The 20,145-nt window shown below is 43.5% G+C and overlaps 1 protein-coding gene across 1 annotated transcript in view; it reads right to left on the minus strand.

The window, feature by feature from the left end:
• The window catches only part of LOC119161905 (uncharacterized), a 31,706-nt gene extending 14,725 nt beyond the window's left edge, over positions 1-16,981 (minus strand). The window contains exons 1-2 of the mRNA XM_037414407.2: positions 16,415-16,981; positions 14,349-14,530 (exon numbers count right to left, since the gene is read on the minus strand). Coding sequence (XP_037270304.2) covers positions 14,349-14,530; positions 16,415-16,908 — 676 coding nt within the window. The 5' untranslated portion in view covers positions 16,909-16,981. The remainder of the gene's footprint in view (positions 1-14,348; positions 14,531-16,414) is intronic.
• Positions 16,982-20,145: the final 3,164 nt, after the last annotated feature.

A 20,145-nucleotide genomic window follows, 5' to 3' on the forward strand; every position in this document is an offset into this window, starting at 1 on the left:
CTCAAAGTGGCAACAACGTATAACATCCAATTACTTTCCACTCAATATGCAAATAAACTGGAAAATCTGCCATGTTTCGATGGCGTTTTCTGGGTCTTCCTTGATCTTTCATAGGGCGCTTTCTCCGATGCACATTTTGTGTTCCAGCAAGACCTGGCACTGGAGCACACTATAAAAGTAGTGAACGAGCGCATGGAAAATCACCGGATCACGGTGCTCATCTGGCAAGCATGATAACATGTGAAATATTCAGGAATATACATGAAATCAGCTATGGTCAGCTGAAATCAGCTGAAATGAGTGACTGCGGATGATCTCAAGGTTGGCCAAAAGTGTGGAATCTTCGAGCGCACCGTAACTTCAGGCCACTGCAGTACTCGTCAGTATTTTAATAACTTACAGAATGGCAGCAGTGGTTTTGTTTTTCAAAGGGGACACAACATATTACTAGTGTAAGATTGAATAAAACAATTCCAGATTACTGATATAACTTACTTAAACGGACAAGTCTTGCGTAAAATGTGTACCAAATAACAGTTCTGGTGTTTGCGTTCCTTTGCCTGTTTGTTGTGTGGCTACAAGAAGGTGAAAAAAAGAAAAAAAGAGACGATAACCAAGGGACACAGCAGGCATAAAATACAAGCCATTTGAACTGACAGCGCGCAAATGTTAGCTGTGATCATAACAAGATCACCTTGGAGGCCGAAAAGCAGCTATAGCAGGTGACATACGAGCACTGCGTTGACGTGATGCACGCGAATTGAAGCTACCCCCCTTGCGCATGCGCTAAGGTACTGTGACGTGTCGTCTAACGGCGCTAGTAGTACAGAAAGCCACGCGTTCCTGTGTTCACTCTCAAAAAGATTGCACTTGTACATCCAAGCCTCCCTCCAAAGAACACCATTTTGAGTGCTGTGACGACATAAAACGTCTAATGGCAATTTCTACCAGGCCGACACGACACAGATCATTAAGTGCTGAAGAGGGAACGCCGCACATACCTTGCCCTATGATTTTTCATCACTTTAAGCCTCCGCATTCTCCTGAACTTTTTTTTCTTGCTTTTACGGTTAAAGACGACACATAAACATAAGTCACTTATGCTGAAGAGTTGCACCTGCTACAGCCATAAATGAAATAATATATCAACAGCATATAAAAGCGCCACGCTTCTCTGAGTGCCACCACGCTTGGTGACTTGATGATACGCCAATTGCCTGTTTCATACGGCCACCGCTTGCCTCTGTTGTGAAGACAGTGCATGACGGGAACGTGGCAATGCGCTGATTTATTATGTGCAGGCGACTACAGAATCTTTTCAGCTGAGCTGCGATGGTCTGTTGCGCTTAAATTAATACGGGAAAGTCAGTCGTGGAGCGCCGCTTGGCGAAAACAATAGTGACTACGCAGACGCGCCCGCACGCACGCTCACACACGCACATACGCACGCAACCACGCCAGCACTAGCATACGCACTGTCACAGTCAAATGAATGCGCAAATTATATAGATGGACCAGAAGAGCACTCTGCAAGATGCAAATTAAAAAAACACTCGTAAAGCCTCCTCATGAGCGTGTAGCATATATTGAAGCTGACAATGTACAGCCACCGGAAGTAAAGGCATACACGGCGGGCAAGTCAGAGGCCATGCATGTCCTCTGTATCGTGACATATGTTCACGCACTGAGATGGCTGCTAACTTCAAGTCACGCCGCAGAAAATGACACCTGCTATGCCTCTATCGGTTGTTGGGATGCGCCGATCAGCGGCGAACTAATGAACTGCGAGGCGGCCGCTGTGACTTCGGTGACGGAGAACTCCTCTGAGGGAAGACGAGTGCTCACGGATGAATGGAGCGAGACTGTACCGTTGCCATAGCCCGGTGATCGGTCTTAATATGCGACACCTGTATCGAGAACCGCCGCTGCCGTCTCTGCTTGCAGCAGTGGAGGATGATGTATGTCTTTTGATCACTGCCTTCTGAACACCTCGCTGCGTGTGCGTCCTAACTAGCAGCGCTGACGAAGAAAACGTGTTATGCACACCCACGCCTCCCAGCGACAGAAAACACCTAGTGGATACACGCCTTGTTTCCGCTTTAAAAGGGTCCTAATGGGAGATTGCTCATATGAATCTGGCTTCAAAAAAATGGAGCGTCATGTACGACACACAGAAACAAACCCTTGCGTGTTCTTTAGTTGTCCTAGTGTTAAGTAGCGCTCGTTCTATTCAATATGGTTGCTTCAGCTTCATGCTTGTTTATTTCAGTATGACGCTACGCCTATTGCTGCCTTCATTATATCTATCATGTAGTGTACTATCAAAAAAGCGCTGACGAATGTTGAAGTTAATATAATCGTTATATTTTTATAGTGAGCGTCAAAATGAGCTTACTCACAAACTCACAGAGTATATACCACAAAACAAATTGAACTTATGGGGTCCCTTATTCATTTATTTAAGAAATCAAAGGCGAAAGCCATCTTTTATTTCTTCTCATTTGATCAATTGCTTCTGCCTGCCACCCTCAGACAACTTTCTTTAGCTAACGTGTCTTGATGAAGCGCTCTTTGATATGTTCTTTCTTATGGGACTAAACAGTCTGCGTAAAACGCGCACGCGTGACCGTAATGCAGAACCAACCGCTGCTTCATCTACCCTTTTCATGCGTATGGCTCTCCATCTAAAGGAAATCTAAGAAGAGCTTCACTTCATACCCGACTGGCAGGCCATCTTGATGAGGTGTTCACCTTTACCAACCTCCCGGTGCCACAATTTTTGAATAAATTTTACTATTTTTCTGAATTTTCTAAGAATATAGGTATGTAATTCTTCGAATGCTTGTGTAGTGCTTGTGCGATTATTGCCGCTGAGTGAACTACGTCATAGCTAAGGAAAATACTTCAAATACGCATAATAACAAATACCATCCAAGCAAAAAAAACCTGCGTAGCTCTGTAATACAATACCGGGATTCCATGCAAAGGACCAGGGTTCGAAACTCATACTTCAAATATTTTTCTTATTTCTTTCTTTCTCTCATTTCGCTCGATAGCGGCTACGGACAATGGTGGTGACGGCGGGCGCGTACAACTAAGGACTCAAAAACGGTACCTTTTTTGTGACGTCATGACAGCTTTCCCTGTAAAAACGTCCACACGTAAGTGACGATGCATCACACGGCGAGATAGCTTTGCGTTCATTTATTCTGAGATTGGCGCTTGGCTTTCCTGCATGAAACGGGACCATTGATTTCATTGATTTGTCGGCTTTAACGTCCCAAAACCACGCTATGATTATGAGAGACGCCGTAGTGGAAGTCTCCGGAAATTTCGACTACCTGGGGTTCTTTAACGTGCACCCAAATCTGAGCACACGGTCCTACAATATTTCCGCCTCCATCGAAAATGCAGTCGCTGCAGCCGGGATTCGAACCCGCGACCTGCGGGTATACTCAAGTATACAGTTAACAATAACCGGTCGTGACGTCCGCTTCATATTAGTACGTAAGTATTGTTTATATAATTAGATATCCAGCACTGACCCCAATAGATGTTTCACAAATTTAACGCCTGAATGCAGTCTCTTTCAGAAGCAGTTCCCGGTCCTGGCGTTGCTATGTGGTAGTTTCCTTGATTACCACTCATACGACTTGGGCTGCCACGCAGATAGATGGCCAGCGCGTGCGAACCCCGATGACTTTGTTGCGTCAGACAGGAACTGCCCGTGACAAGGAAGAAACGAAAATTCGGCAGATCCCACGTAACTGGGAATTGACGTTATGCGAACCATGCGGAGAAAAGGTGACCATGTTGCATTTATTTTAATTAAGTGACACCTCATGAGATGGCGCTAAATATACGTACAAATGTTGCACGCACAGGCATATGTTGAAGAGTTGCAGATGTTTATATAAACAGTTTGCACTTGCGCAACGATGTTAACTGGAACATGCGTATTAGCAGCACCAGAAGCTGATATGAAGCGCTGATGCTCGCGAAGATGCTGGCCCTTGACACTGGTAAATAAATCAACACCACAATTGACATCAACCCGACGTGACGGCTGTATAAAACGAGTGCGTATGCAATGTCTATAAAACTTGGCAGGCAGCACTGCAACCACTATTGACGTTTCGTGAACATTAGCGTCTATCCAAAAGTAGTTCTGGGACCTGGCGTTGCTCTGTGGTAGAATGCTTGACTTCCACGCAGAATGCTTGGGTTTGATTCCTGCTGGGACCCTGAAATTTATTATTTGCATTCGTCGAGGGGTCAACTTTGCCTATGTGAGGTTTTCTTAACACTGACATTTATTCTATGCCTTCATTTGGTCGACGCTGCCGATGTCGGTTATTCTTAACGCTCACGCGTTAAAATATCCCGCGAGTGTTTTCGTCGTTCCTGGGTAGACACTAAGTGTCAATCACCTATGGCACATACCTGCCTACCAGCGGCACATACCCACCCGTAATCATGGGCCAGTGTCTGGCGGGAAGTGCTTGGCGACGTACGCGATGGAATTGTTACATTATTCATGTATTGACCAGCGCGTCATATTCATTCAACCATCTTACCCTCCCATACTACTTTTCCTTCACGCCAAGTTAAGGAGGGTGGCCATGAGAGCACCCAATTGATTGATTTGTGGTGTTTAACGTCCCAAAACCACCATATGATTATGAGAGACGCCGTAGTGGAGGGCTCCGGAAATTTTGACCACCTGGGGTTCTTTAACGTGCACCCAAATCTGAGCACACGGGCCTCGACATTTCCACCTCCATCGGAAATGCAGCCGCCGCAGCCGGGGTTTGAACCCGCGACCTGCGGGTCAGCAGCCGAGTACCTTAGCCACTAGACCACCGCGGCGGGGCAATGAGAGCACCCAAACGTAAGCGGCTAGATAGATAGATAGATAAATAGATAGATAGATAGATAGATAGATAGATAGATAGATAGATAGATAGATAGATAGATAGATAGATAGATAGATAGATAGATAGATAGATAGATAGATAGATAGATAGATAGATAGATAGATAGATAGATAGATACGCTCAAAGTCGCGGAAGTTCGCTCCATCCATGCATCGGTACGTTCATTTGTTCTTGCTTCCATCCGTTCATGCGTTCGTTCGTGCATCCGTTCATCCGTGTAGCCATTGGTGCATCCGTCCGTACGTCCGTTCTTCTGTCTGTCGAGTCGTTCGTCTGTCTGTCTCTTCATCCGTCCATGCGTCTGTTCGTGCGGTCATCCCTCTGTCTGCCCGTCCATCCGCGCATCCGCCCCTGTGTCTGTCTGTCTGTCTGTCTGTCTGTCTGTCTGTATGTCTGTCTGTCTGTCTGTCTGTCTGTCTGTATGTCTGTCTGTCCGTTCGTCCGTGTGTCCGTCCATCTGTATGCACGTCCCTCCGTCTGTACGTCTATCTAGTGAACACTCCAAGTACAGCTATCTCACACCTTTTAATCATGTAATAATAATATACAAATGCCGACATCCAGCGGATATTCTGAGGACCGCTCTTTCGAGTATGTGCCGCCAGTGATTACACACAACAATGAGGGACGCACAAACCACGCCATAAGGAGCTTCGCCCCTAAGAAATATGGCTTCAAAAATATTGAAAGAGCCCTTTAAGAGAGCACGGATAAGCATAGCATATCGTACCCACAGGCGCAGTGGTAGAGGCCCGTGTACTGTGCGTTGTCAGTGCACGTTAAAGGAAATCGGATGGTCTAAATGACCCGACCACCCCACTACAATATCCCTCTTAATTATATCGTGATTTTGGGACGTAAAACATCACATATTATTATTCTCACTCAAGAACAAGCTCTCTGATTCTGTACTTCAGAATGCCTGCTGATTTTGCGTACTAGATCCTGCTTTGGTCCACCTTAATCCGCATTTCGTCGCTTCCTTGTCACGGGTAGCTTCGGTGTTATAACATGAAGATACTGTTTTCTGCGCGAACAGGCACAGTCAGATTCGGTATCACCTTGAATATCTCGAATTACTCACAACTTTTGTGAATTCTAAAAAAATAGTTGTACCATGAATGGGCACGTAATACAACATTGAAGTATCAAACATTACCTAAAAGTCAATAATTAAAATGGTAATTACGAAGTTTTGGCTAATCAATCATGTCAGTGATATGAGTTGGGGTAAAGTATTTTCACCTAGGCAGTCCGTGTGCGATAACGTCAAAATTCTGACTGCAGCGAAGCTATCAAAAAAAGACAATACGTCAGGAATATCAATAATCACTGTGGTTTTGCGCGTACGGACCCATCGACTGGTGTTTCGGCGCGAATACGATACCCGCCAGCGTTTGTTCATACTCGAGCGAACAGTATCCCTCACCGTCTTCGCCGTTAAGGCGTAAATAGCCTCGCGAAGTTCCAGATAAGCTGTCGTCACATTCACTCGCCCAAATACCGAGTGTTGGATGAACAAAAATATAGCTGTAAAAGGCACCATTCTTCCGCCTCCTTGTACAGTTGCTTCCTCGGTATCGGTTGACTCGTTTGTTTTGAGCGTGACATTCCTCGAAAATGTGCGAAATGTTCCACCGGCGTAAACAAGCTCATCTGAAGGGTTAATCACCGCCGTCTAACTGGCGTGCTCGATCCCTCGCGCGAGAGAAACGCAAAGAAATTTCGAAGTCAGTCGCGAGCTGCCCACTGCAGACTAGAGTCACGGGACACCGATACGAAGCTCCAGATGAGTTGTCACCGCCTTCACTTGCCCAAATACCGAGTGTCAGATGAAAAAAAATAAAACTGTAAAAGGCTCGATTCTTCCCTCTCCTTGTACAGTTGCTTCTTAGGTATCGGTTGATTCGTTCGTCTTGAACGTGACATTCCTTGAAAATGTGCGAGATTCTCTACTGACGTAAACAAGCTCATCTGAAGGGTGAATCGCCGCCGCCTAACTGGCATGCTTGATGTCTCGCGCGGGAGGAACGCGAAAAATTTCACGGTCAGTCGCGAGCTGCCCAGTGCAGACTAGTGTCACGGAACGCTGCTTCTAACTTACTCATTTCAGACATAGCAACTTTGTACGCGTCTACATCTCAGCATCTGCGTTCCAATCGTCATGCCGTCCACGTACGCCTGCTGGTTCGCTCTTGATTGAAATCCCAAGGACTCTCGAGTTGGTAGTACACACGGTTTGAATATATTAGAGCAAGTTTTCTTTTTCTTTTTTGCTGTCAGTTCAGCCCTGTCTGCGTAAAATGCGAGTGTGAAAATAAAGGTCTACTGGCGTTTTTTTTTTTTTTTTTTTTGCACCACAGCATCAACAATGGACACCCCATCCAGGTAATGCGAAATGGCTGTTTGATGTTTCAACATTGCTCCAGGTATAGGAAAAGAGAATACCTGGGTACGGTGTGTTCCGCGAACACTTTTCGAAATTTCTGATAAGTATTCACACATAGAAAGCAGCTATCTTAACAAGCAAACTGCCAGGTTATGGTGTAATTGTGAGAAACATGGATATTGCATTGTTCATCTCATATTGCCAAATGAGGTTTTTCTCTTATTTACCATGTTTTACAACTATTTTTGATGACGAGTTTGTAGCCACGGAGACGACAATGCCGGATCAGCTTTCAAAGCAAAGAAAAACGTTATTCTTCAGAGCCCTACAGGCCACCACAACCTGTTTTTATTTTAAAGACGATAGTCTTTCTTGAGGACCTTCGACGCAAAAATTTTGGTCTGTCTGTCTGTTTGTCCACCCTTAACAGTACCCTAAACGTCACCAAAGTGACCAAGCGATACTCTAAACGGCCGACCCCATCCGCAGCGCCCACCAATATTGCTCAAGGTTCAGCGTTCATAATGTTGCGATTGTCAATTAAATAGCAATTATTGCGCATATCTGAGGCACCATAACAACGCGTCAATAATATGTATGTGTACTTTTTACGAGAAAAGGCATACATAAGAAATTTTAAGAATCGTAGTCTTTTTTATAACGCTGCACTGGCCATCCAACGCTTGCACGAAACGGCAAGTGTTTCCAATGCTGTCCTAAGACGACACGGTGGTGGCACCTACCCGTCGCCTTGCGTTCTACACCTTATCGCCTCAGAGACTGGTGCGCACGGCGCGTGCCCCATTTTCCAGGATAACGGCCAGATAGCGCTCATGTCTCATGTGTGACGTAACTTGATGCGCTCGTTCACCTCCGCTGCACGCTCGAGGCACTTTGACGCAGCGCCTCCAGAATACCATTCACCGATTTTCTCCCGCAGAACATCAAATAAACGTTTTGTTCACTCTCTCTAGACGCAAGACTATCGTCTTTCGACGACATTTGCGGTGTAACATGCAGATACAGGGCCAATTTTTTTGTTTCGTTTTTTTTTGTCAAAAAATACATTCAGTACTTGAGGAGGGCCGTAAGACTTAAGCAAATGCAACTTCCGGCAATGACATGCTGCGACGAGCTCAAAACTCGCGGCCGTGGAAAACTAGTCAATTTTCGCCTTTGAATTAGCGAAATATGACGCATATGTAGAGGCTCTAGGTTTGTTAGCTAGGGCAAACAATATGTAACTTTCATACTACTGCCGCAGTCACTACAACACATCACCATCGGATGTAACACTTACTCAAAACATTCAGCCCTGCTTATGCGCTGAGCTTGCATTTCTTGTAGAAAAAATAAGATAAGTGAGATGTTTTGTCAAACTGCATCGCTTTATTTGTTTTAAAACCTGATATGACATCGTCTTCATCAAGACCAGAAGATCACCGTTAACAGTAACCTTGAAGAATTGCAAACAAGAAGGGTATTTATGAATTTTATTTCCTCTAGCTCACTAGTTAGCACGTCCTTGGAACTACAATGGGTTTTCTCTTTCCCGAAAAGCTAATTTTCAGGATTTCAAAATTGTTCGCAGAAACACCTCGTGTGTCCTTCTCTCACCATTGGCGCCACTGGGGGGTGGGGGCAAGAGGAACTTTTTTTCTTCCTCCTTACGAGGTCAAGCAAGATCGCGCATGTATATATAGAGAGACACACGTTCAGGCAAGCATGAACTTGTATAAAAAGCCGGTTGAACGCCTCCCCTTCCCCGTCACCGCTGCGCCAAAAGAAATTTCTGGCAAAGACCTTATCCCATGAGAAACCTTAAAACAAGGAAGTTGCCAAAAATTGTGTTCCCTAACTCATGGTGACAACAGCAAATACAACCCGCCACAGCGTTCTGTTGGCTTTGATGCTCGACTGGGGACCCGCAGGTCGAACGGAATTGAACGTTGACAGCAGTGACTCTATTTTGATGAAGCCGAAATGCTAGGTGCCCGTGTACTTAGATTCAGGTGCCTGTTAAAGGAAATGTGAAGTGCTTTCAGCATTTGGTAAAGCTTTGTTGTTAAAAATCACAGATATTTCATTGAACGATGTACCATTTGTTTCCGTGTTTGCTGCAGCAGGAACTCTAGAATTCGAATGGTCTGTCGCCGCCCACTTTCACGTGCTGAGTGTGTAGCAATGGAAATGAACTAACCTCAATTACATCATCCGCGGTGCCGTTGGAGGAGTCGCGTTACTATATACGACAGAAGATTCCCGCACCTCAAATTTCTGAAGGGACTTCGAGAGCACTCGTAGTGCACCGTGGGCACAAGTAAGTGCAGAGAGACGCTGAAAGCTCTGCAGTTGAATTAAAGTGACTTCCATAACGGCACACATTCGAGCTGAACGTTAACAAGTTTCCCTCGTATCTTCAGCCATTCTCTGTGAGTAGTTCCGGCTGATCGCGTTGCTGGAGCTAATCGCGGAGGCCCTGCTTCAACAGCGCTGCTGTTGCAGACGACTTGGTATATTAAAGATGACATCACCGTGTTTTCTCAGCATCCCTAGAACATTTGCGGCCCAAGCAATTAAAAAAATTGTTTGCGTGCACGTTAAGAACTCTCACATCGGTTTTTGAAATGAAAGAAAACCTAACTGCAAATACACACTTCTACGTTATTTTTAAGCGCTTTAGCTTCCATTTAAAATACCCTTGGTGGTCGAAATTTCCGGAGTCATTCGCCATGGTTTTTCCCGCTACCGTATCATGGTTTTAGGGCGTAAAACCCCTACAATTATATTAGGGCTGATTTAGAGGTCACTTGCTTGATGACACATACTTTCTTTGTTCTTCAGTAACGTAAAATATACTGCGCCGCTTAATACACCGAAATTCAGTCGACCAGGTCGGAACTCATTGAGGGTAGGTCTCTTTTGTTAGACTCAATCTAATAACAAGCAACAGAGAATAAAGATAAGGAAGGTATGGGACACGTTATTTATATATTTTAACAGTACCGTAGAAATTGTGACATATATTACGAGCAATAAAAGAACATGTAAGAAAGCGTGCCTTATGTAGGGATAGAATGTACTGCCTTTGATTGTAGTTTCGCTAACTGCCTTCGGCAACTTGATTTCTCATTTACTTGAATTCTGTTCCACTGATGTCTTATTCACCATACTACAATTAAAACAATCATGTAAAATCTTTTTACCGTTGTTAGCCTCATTGTCTGTTGGAAGCATAAAATTGTGCCACTCAGGAAACAACATCTTGTATAAAAAGCGTGCATCACCACTCAAAGAAAGCACAGAAAAACTGTCTTTACTTGACTACCAGTCGCTGGCCCAGAGCTGTTACAAAATACAGAAGAAGATCCTATGTTACAATCACTTCCATAAGAACATCTTAGCCAGTCCTGATGGTGGATGCATACTTATTGAAGGTAAACGGATTGGGAAAAATCACTCACAAGCATCAAGGTTTTTGCGAAATCGGTCCCTGCTGAGCAGAGTGAATGACATATCTATGGTAGAAAGGCTCACAGCAGACCTGTTAAAAAGGCGGAATCAAAGGTTTTGTTGCTCACAGCCATATGATGCTGAAAGATAATGCCGAATAATATATTGGCTTCATTACCGCTTCCAACATAGAAATGTTACTTAAGCAATTCTAGTACGTAATTCAGATATGCAAGAACATCTCACCCTACAATTTCATTTAGGTCGACTTCAGAAAGAAGTCTATGTGACGACATCCCCTCAAGTCTTATGATTATCATGTGATTCATCGCAAAAAGAAGTTACGCAGGACCAGGGAAGCCGAAAGCATTTCAGGACACGGTTAACTCCAGGCTCCACTATATAACTAAATTCGTTGACAAAAATTCCATATTTTCCTTCGAACAAGTACTGTAGTATCATCGTTTTTCATTGTCGTGGAACGTAATATATGTATATATATATATATATATATATATATATATATATATATATATATATATATATATATATAGAGATAGCACAAACCCTCATGAAGTTTGGTCCACCGGTCGAAACCGATGGAAATAAAAGTAAGACAACCGCCAAGTTGTGTCTCTTCTCTTCTCTTCTCAAGTACGTTTGGCCTAAAGAAAAACTTCTTCGGTATATATATATATATATATATATATATATATATATATATATATATATATATATATATATATGCACAGGATATTTCCAAAAATGTGTCCAATATTCTTTGAAAATCACAGAAAAGAGATATCTGCGTGCTACTTGCGCCATTGCCATCCCTGTGGTAGAAGGCATCTTCAGATGCGTATAAACAGTAGTTACGGCAGTATTTATAGAAACTAACACAATAACTTTTTAACCAGCGATAATCGCCGGTCGAGCCAAATAGGCGAATTCAAGCCTTTCCTACGAATAGTTGATGATCACTTCAAAATTTTGAAAAATGGCCACTGGTAATCAACGCGGAGTGATGCAATGCATCTAATCTAGCTGGAGAAATCAAAACCGACGAACCAAACAGCGTATCTACTATTCACTTCGACAACTCCCTCAGTGACCACACTGTTTCCCTTGCCGTTATCAACCGTCAATTTAGACAGTTCGCTTCGAGGCCGCTTATTGACGCTCGCCTATTCTCCTCCGATGCAAGGGAAACAGCGTCGTCATTGAGGGTGTCGCCGAAATGAATGGTACATGCGCTGTTTCGCACGTTTGTTTCGGTTTCATCCGCTAAATTGGCCCAATTCCATCACTCCGCGGTGATTACCACTGGCCGCTTTGGCTATGGGCCATTTTTGCTGTAAAATGGCTATGGACCATTCCTAGAAAGGGCTTCAATCCGAACATTTGACTCGACCGGCTATTACCCCTGGTTGAAAAGTTAATTGTGTTAATTGCTCTAACTACTACCGTAAATAATTTTTGTACCCGTCTGAAGATGCCTTCTGCCATAGAAAAGGGAAAGGCGCAAATAGCACACAGATACCCTCATTCTGTTATTTTTAAAGAATATAGGACACATTTCTTGAAACGCGCTTATATATGACGGCTTCAACTATAGTGGCCCCGCCGCGGTGGTCTAGTGGCTAAGGTACTCTCGCTGCTGACCGGCAGGTAGCGGGATCCAATCCCGGCTTCGGCGGCTGCATATCCGATGGAGGCAGAAATGTTGTAGGCCCGTGTGCTCAGATTTGGGTGCACGTTAAAGAACCCCAGGTGGTCGAAATTTCCGGAGCCCACCACTACGGCGTCTCTCATAATCTTATGGTGGTTTTGGGACGTTAAACCCCACATATCAATCATTCGGCTTCAGCTATAGTGGGTCCAAGCCTGAGGGAAAAAAACACCGGGGGGGTCTTTCTTGATTGCCTATTTTTCCCCTACTTTCCTCCCTTCTTTCTTTTCACTTTGTTTCTTGCAACTCTTTCTCGTACTTTTTCCCCTTATTCAATTATTTTTAAATGCGAAGCATTTTTTGCCAAACTTCAGCGACTTTTAGCGTATCTATTAATGTATATGTCCGCTTACGTTTGGGTGCTCTCATGGTCACCTCTTTAACTTGGCGTGAACTAAAATTAGCATGGGATGGTAAGATGGTTTGACGAATATGACGTGCTGGTCAAGACATGAGGAATCTCACAATCCCGTCGCGCACGTCGTAAAACATTTCCCGCCAGGCAGTGGCACATACCCATGGGCAGGTATGTGCCGGTGGTATGCGTATATATGCTACAGGGTCTTCGCACTTAGTAATCCACCAAGGAAGGATGAGAACAAACATGGACAATTTTAATGCGCGAGCATTAACTAATACCCGAATTCAGTAGTGTCGACCCGACGAATGCAAAAAATAAATGACAGGGTCCCAACTGGAATCAAAGCCAACTTTCTGACTGGCAATGAAGCACTTTACCAGAGAGCTACTACGCCAGGTCTCGGAACAACTTTTCAAATACACGCTAATCTTCGTGAAACGGCAATAGTCTTTTCTGTGCTGCCTAGCCAATTTTATAAACATTGCATATGTACTCTTTTGATACAACTATCACGTCGGGTCAACGTCAATTGTGGTTAGTTGCTATGCGCTGAAGTTTATTCATGTAGCAGTGTCCAGGGCCAGCATCTTCGCGAGCATCAGTGCTTCATATCAACATCTGGTGTTGCTAATACGCATGTTCCAGTTGGCATTGTTGCGCAAGTGTGAACAACTGGTTATATAAACATCTGCAACTCTTTAACATATGTCTGTGTTTGCAACAATTGTGCATATAGTTAGCCTCAATTCATGACGCTTAATATATGCACAAATGTTACAATAAAAAATTGCAACACGGTCACCTTCCATCCATATGCTTCCCATAACGTCAATTTTTATTTCCTCGAATTTTTGCTGCAAAAATTTTTTGTCTGTCTTACTGTTTCTATACTTTTCCTTCATCTCTTTCGTTATCTCTTTCTTCTTCTTTCCGTCTCCTTCTTTGTTTCTCTTTATTTTTCCTTTCTTTCGCTTCCTCTCTTGCTCTCAGTGTCCTCTTCTCCTTTCTCTAGCACACTTCTCTCGGTCCCTTTTTTTCTCTCGTTCTAATTCTGTCTGTTTCATTGTATTTCGTTTCTTTATTGCCTTTATTTATTCTTTAATATTCTCTTCCTTTTTTTGTCTCTCTCTGTCTCTCTATTTTTCAGAACTTTCAATCTTTTGCTTTCTTCCCTTTTTTCTCTCTTTCTCGCGTTACTTTTCCTTTGGAACTCGTACGTGCTCTGCATGGCGGTAATGCTTGCCCAATTCTCGTGGTGCATACCAACCTGAAGAGTTTAGTGGTAGCTGAAACAACTTCACTGCAAAAAGAATTGAGGCAGTGCGTGGCGGTTCATGATGTCAATAGTTTACATACATAACGAACCGCAAGGTACCTACAGCCTAAAAAGGAAATGTGCAGTCAGATTCACCAAGCTTTTCCTTCGTGTACGAGCTGCCACAGTTAATGGTGTTGAAATGAAGTGAAGAAGTACCTCACCTACAGTAACACATGTGGACGTTTCCTGTGCAAATGACGACGTCTGGTCGGGCATCATGACATCGCCCGAGCTCCACTGGGATGGAAGGGCGACGTGCACAGGGTTGCCTGGCAACTGATCTCCGTCTTCTTCTTCATCGGTTATCAGCTGGTTGCCCCTCGATTCAGCAGCTGCTTGGGCCCTATAGACAAAAGCACGCCCACTGTTTGTGTGGTGAATGGACACGTTCACCACCACCAGGGTCACAGTCCCATCGGTCAGCAAAACTTGTGGAGCTCACTCAGACTCACTCATGAATTGCTTTTTGCGCTTAGGGCTCACTGGGACTCACACTCACGAAAATGTTCTTCTACCGGACTCACATGCACTCAAATTCACCAAAATATAACTCACCTGGACTCACTGCTCCCGGCTCGATCGGAATCTGAGTGAGTCCAAGAGATTGGACTCATGAATGAGTTCGCCAACCTATGCACAGCCCTGGTAGATTTCTAATGCTCAGAAGTACCAAAAGATGGCAGATTGTGCAACATGTTCAACGAGGCGGGATATGAAAGAAGATGCTGTGGCATTTCCTGTTTTCCTTTGCTCTATACCGTACTTTTTTTTCAGGCGATGGTTCTTTCGTCCCAGATGCCTCAGTTGAAGCTATTCCATACCTCCGACATAAATACGGCCAAGAGATAAACCCTGCTCAAGCACCAGGTAAACTTTACCACATGACAGTTTTTTTACGCAGCAGATGTCAAGATTCACTAACTTAAATTTACCTAAAAACCATCTCTGTGTTACGCCACTCACCTACGTAGGAAACGTACCAGCTGGTGAAGTGGTTTTTTGGAATACGTGGGAGTAACGTTAGTCTATCTTTTTTTTGTTTTTAAAAGTACGGTGTGCGTAAATAGCATTAGCGTTTACAATCATGTGCGAAGGCTAACCAAATCAACAAGAAGTACAAGAATTACATATGACAGGATATACTCAAGGCTGCTGAAACCGTGGCAACGACTGCATAGATCTCAACGAGATAATATCTGTTTTATTGCAGCATTTGGTGAGACAAATGCTACTGGAAAGATGTCATTCGTGAGCCAACTAGCCTGTCAACGCCTTGTAACACGCGATGTATGGGGCAACGAAAGACATAACAGGAATACGTTCTGAGGCCTTATAATGAACATTTTAATAAATATTTAGTGGCGATTTTCAAGACGAGCTTCTTTGTGGCACTACTGTTTGCCTTGATTTTGAAGATGTATCAAGGGATCCAAAAGAGTTTCTACTAAGAAGCTGCTAGAAAAATTAGATGATATTCCTTATCACCATCGAGTGAATGACTGTATTCAAAGCAACTTATCGAATTGCTGAATTAGTTATGGAGACTCCTGAAACACCTGTGAAACAAAAAATTGATCTGAAAAAAAAAGTGGAAAGAAAAAAAAACAAGCTCAGAAGTCAGCAGCTGAGGACAAGTTTATATATAGTAGTGTCTGCCAGGAATTTGCAAAGCTTTCTACGTTGCGGTTGCTCTCATGTATTCCGCATGCACTTATAGAGACCATGCTCCTCGTGTTTCTTCACAAAAAACGCAATGGTTGTAAGTATATACGCCTCACATCTATTTCTCAACACGCAAATACACTCCCACACACCATATAGCATACACCACAACTAGAATACGACTTAGGGAACTATCTCCTCACCTGGAAAATGCAGCCACACCCTAACTCAAGCCGGGAGGAGAGACAGTTAGCTGCTCAATATTCCTTTTAGTTTTGCATGTGTCTCTACACACGCACGCATACAGACGTGCGCTCGGACATACATAAAGCGTAGCTGAACCACCTTCTTCCCCGATAGAAACTTACGGCTACGCACCTGGCCACAACAGCAATTGTAGTAAGTCTGAGTTTCACTTGAAACTTGAGTTCTGTGGCCTTACTTTTATCGCGTGCAAAGCGTGATTCGTTCAGACAGCTAAACGAGGCAGCTGCGTGCAAGAGCACGCATACCATGGTTCGTAGACACGATGAAAAAACGAAAAGTGAGACTTTGGGATTGTTACCTTCTCAGGGCGACCTGTTTGGCCATGACTCGTTGGCGTTCGGCAATGAGCTCACACTTCTCGCACGTGCACTCCCGAAAGGGACAGTGGCGCTTGTGGCCGCGCACGAGCCGACGGCGACCGTGATTACGGCAGCGCGCGCACTTGGGCTGCCGGCCGGTCGGGGCACGCAGGGCGCAAGCCGCGGGTAGCGCAGCCGCCTCTGGCACTCCGGACGCGGCGAAGCGCGCAGTCGTCGATGGACCGCCGTTCATGTCGGACGCAAGTTGAACGCAATGTGACAGAAGGAACACCGGCATCGCCGCACGCCTACGACTGCAGCGTGCGTTGAGAGAGAGGTTTGAGAGGGGAAGGGAGCGCAAGCAGCGGTGTAAACTCCCCTGCCAGCGTCGCTCGGAGATCACGGCTGAGATGACGATGGCGACTCCTAACGATGATCGGAAGGCTGGCCGAGACTGCATAAGAGATATGTCACGTGGTTGAACCACGTGCATCTATTCACACATCGACCTGATTCCCCAATGTCTGCTGCTTTGGATTCTCCGTATTGCGCGAAAAACATCCGTAGGTGCCGTAATCGAAATAGGCGTATTGTAGAACAAAAAGACACGTCAGCAGGAAAAAACAATTCCCGCCGTCCGCTGCGTTTTATGCGCGTTCCTTTCTTACGTTTTTTTATTTTTTTTATAACACAAATTCGAAGAACACAAAATTTTAAATCTTTTTTCAATTGAGCACACAATTTCAGTGAGTATTTATAAACGTTATTCCTAAGTGAAAGAAATTCTAGGAAAAAAGCGTGTCCTTTGAACGCAACATTCTCGATACAATATTTCTTATGGACTCACAATACAAGGAATAATTAGTGTTGCTTTCGTACATAACAATCGCATCGTCTATCATCGTGAGACTTTGGATGCGGCTTCATTGCTATGAAGCTCACGACTGCAAATATTATTGCACGTTGGACCTTCTGCTTTTTGTGCGAGCGGGAATGTGTACTTGTGCGTGTGTGTGTGTGTGTGTGTGTGTGTGTGTGTGTGTGTGTGTGTGTGTGTTCCCATCGTCATTCTGAAAACGTTTTATGGCCACTCGCCGGTAATATTTTTGGTAATTGATTTACACGACAAGCCGAGATTTTGAGAGGGTATTTTCAACGTTCACAGGTAATCTTCAAAGCTCACAGTCATCTATGGAAATAAGCACACCTTGATCACTGGCAGCTACCTCGCAAAGTATGCTTGCATTTAATGCGAGGAACTTTAACGTTGTATTACGAACGAACGTAGATGCTTTGTATTGAAATATTTGTGCTTGCATGTATATATGTATGAGATTTCAAACCTTCCAGATGTCTAAGACACTTTTCGCTTGTTCACAAGCTCTGGTGTCAAGGTATCATATCATCTAAGATGTTGGAGTATGGTAAGTAATGCCCCACTAATAATAATTTTAGTAGGACCTTTTTTATCAACAAGCTGCGGGAAGTTCGTAGAAAAAGCTGAGAAGCAGCTTGACTGTTGTGCATGTTCTGCCCAAAGGCACGCTTTGGCAAGCTTAAAGCAAAGCATGTCAACAGCTTTATTAACAAGGTAAACAAACAGAAAGTGAGAAAAAAATGAAAAGATGAAAAAAATAAGTTCTTAGCAACAATGCAACAAATTTTTATTAGAAATAAGATTAACAACGAGTAACTGCTAGAACTTATAATGTAAAAGTAAACACGGAATCCACGAGAATTGGCGATTTCAAAAAAATATGCTCTTATAAACGCCGAACGTACGTCCTTCAAAATAAACTTTAAAAAATCCATCCAGTTTCAAGAAAAATTATCTCCGAAAATAGGGGGCCCTAGTTTCACCAATATTTCATGTTCATTTGTCGGAATCTTCAGTTTGAATGTAATTCAGCGAAGAAATTTTTAAAACAGCCACATAGTCTTATGTAACAATATACATAGGCAAACTTCAGCAAGGCCTCTTGAAGGAGGCTAGGCGTACTGCTACGGCAGTTTCATCAAAAGAAAACACTTATCTCCGGGCGTTTTGGCTTATGGGCTTTAAATATGGATTTGTTCTATGTCATTGTTCTGGCATTGTACTAAGATTACTATTTCTCGCTTATTAAATTACCATATACCACTCCAGGTGTCACTGCCAAATATATAACACCTATAGTTTACGCTTCAATAGAGCAACTGATTTTAGGCCCCTTTAGAGTGACATTGCACCCTATTGTCGTAACTCATTGGTGAACTCTATTATCACCACACTATAAGTCACCGTGTTTTTTTTTTTTTGGCCCTACCTCGCCCTAAGCCAGTAAGCTTTCTTAAAAGGGGAGCAATCACAGCTATCCAGGTGGTTTTTTGGCGACAACTCAAAAAAATCTGTGCTGTCCCACTGAACAGTGTTTAAAGGCTCGGGGTTACAGAATTTGTTAAGTTAGCTGCATATGTATCCTCTTGTCAGTTTTATGGCTTTTTATGTTCCAGACAAAATAACGTTTTATGTACTTATTTTCACACTGAAACCCTCCCTTCAGTGACATAAGTTTATTTTATTCTTCTGAGATGCCAGATTAAATTTCTACAAAGGTTTTAAATAATTTTAAATGCAAAATTTCAAGCAAAATCACTTATTCCAAGAGGCCTATTTATTTATTCAATTTATTTTGTTTATTTTTTCATACTATCAGCATAGGCCAAGAGATGAGTCGTGATTATATTGTTGCAATGTACAGATATTGTACATATTTACACAGTTACCCAGAAAACACTCAAGACAACAGGCACAACGTATTTATATAGGAACACAATATGACTACATAAGGTGCAGGCTCTCTTCAGTTTTAATTTTGCTTTTTGTTTCGCAGAGTCACGTATTTGACAAAAAATAGAAAGAAGGATTGTTTGAAACATGATTTATTTTTGGTTCACGGTTGTCGAGAAGTTTGAGAGACTCAGAGCATCGCTATTTTCGGAAGAGCGAGCATGACTTATCTTATATCATCATAACAAAGGAACATCTGAAAATGATATGTTTTTGTAGACACTACAAAAATTAATATCCAATATTTTTATTGGAGACCAAAAAACTCAGGGGTCTCTCAAAACTCACTGTTACAGTACATTTAGTGCTTAAAACTTAATCAATACTTCGATACGCCGCCTGAGTTCTCCTTCACGTCGTTTAGCCTTCTCGGGATAGAAGCAAACAGAGATTTCACCAAATCAGGGTCTTGTCTGAGAGCATTCCACTCCATCTCAACAAGTTTCCACAAATTGTCTGCGTCATTGTTTGTTGAATTGGCGCGAGCCAATTGTGCCTTCATTAGTCCCCAAGCATTCCCGATGATATTGAGGTCGGGGCTTTTAGGAGGCCAGCAGAGCTGTGCGATGCCAGAAGCATTTAAATTTTCTTGCACTGTGGATGCATTGTGAACAGGGCAGCCATCGTGTTGGAAATAAAAGCATCCGTCAGGAAATGGTCTATTCATGGCGAAAGGTAGGAGAACATCGTCAATGACCTCATTGTAGACTTCGGCCGTAAATCTTCCGGGGATGCGGAAGAGCGGACCCAGACCGGCACATGTTATTGCGCCCCAGACGTTGACCAATACACGCCCGCTTGCAGCAACACTGCGAATGTTTTCATGCTCGTACTTGCAATAAAAGCGATAAATCCGTTTTCTACGCACATTTACAGCGTGGTAACTATGTAAAAACCCTT

This window comes from Rhipicephalus microplus, chromosome X, assembly GCF_043290135.1.
Source record: "Rhipicephalus microplus isolate Deutch F79 chromosome X, USDA_Rmic, whole genome shotgun sequence".
NCBI lineage: Eukaryota > Metazoa > Arthropoda > Arachnida > Ixodida > Ixodidae > Rhipicephalus > Rhipicephalus microplus.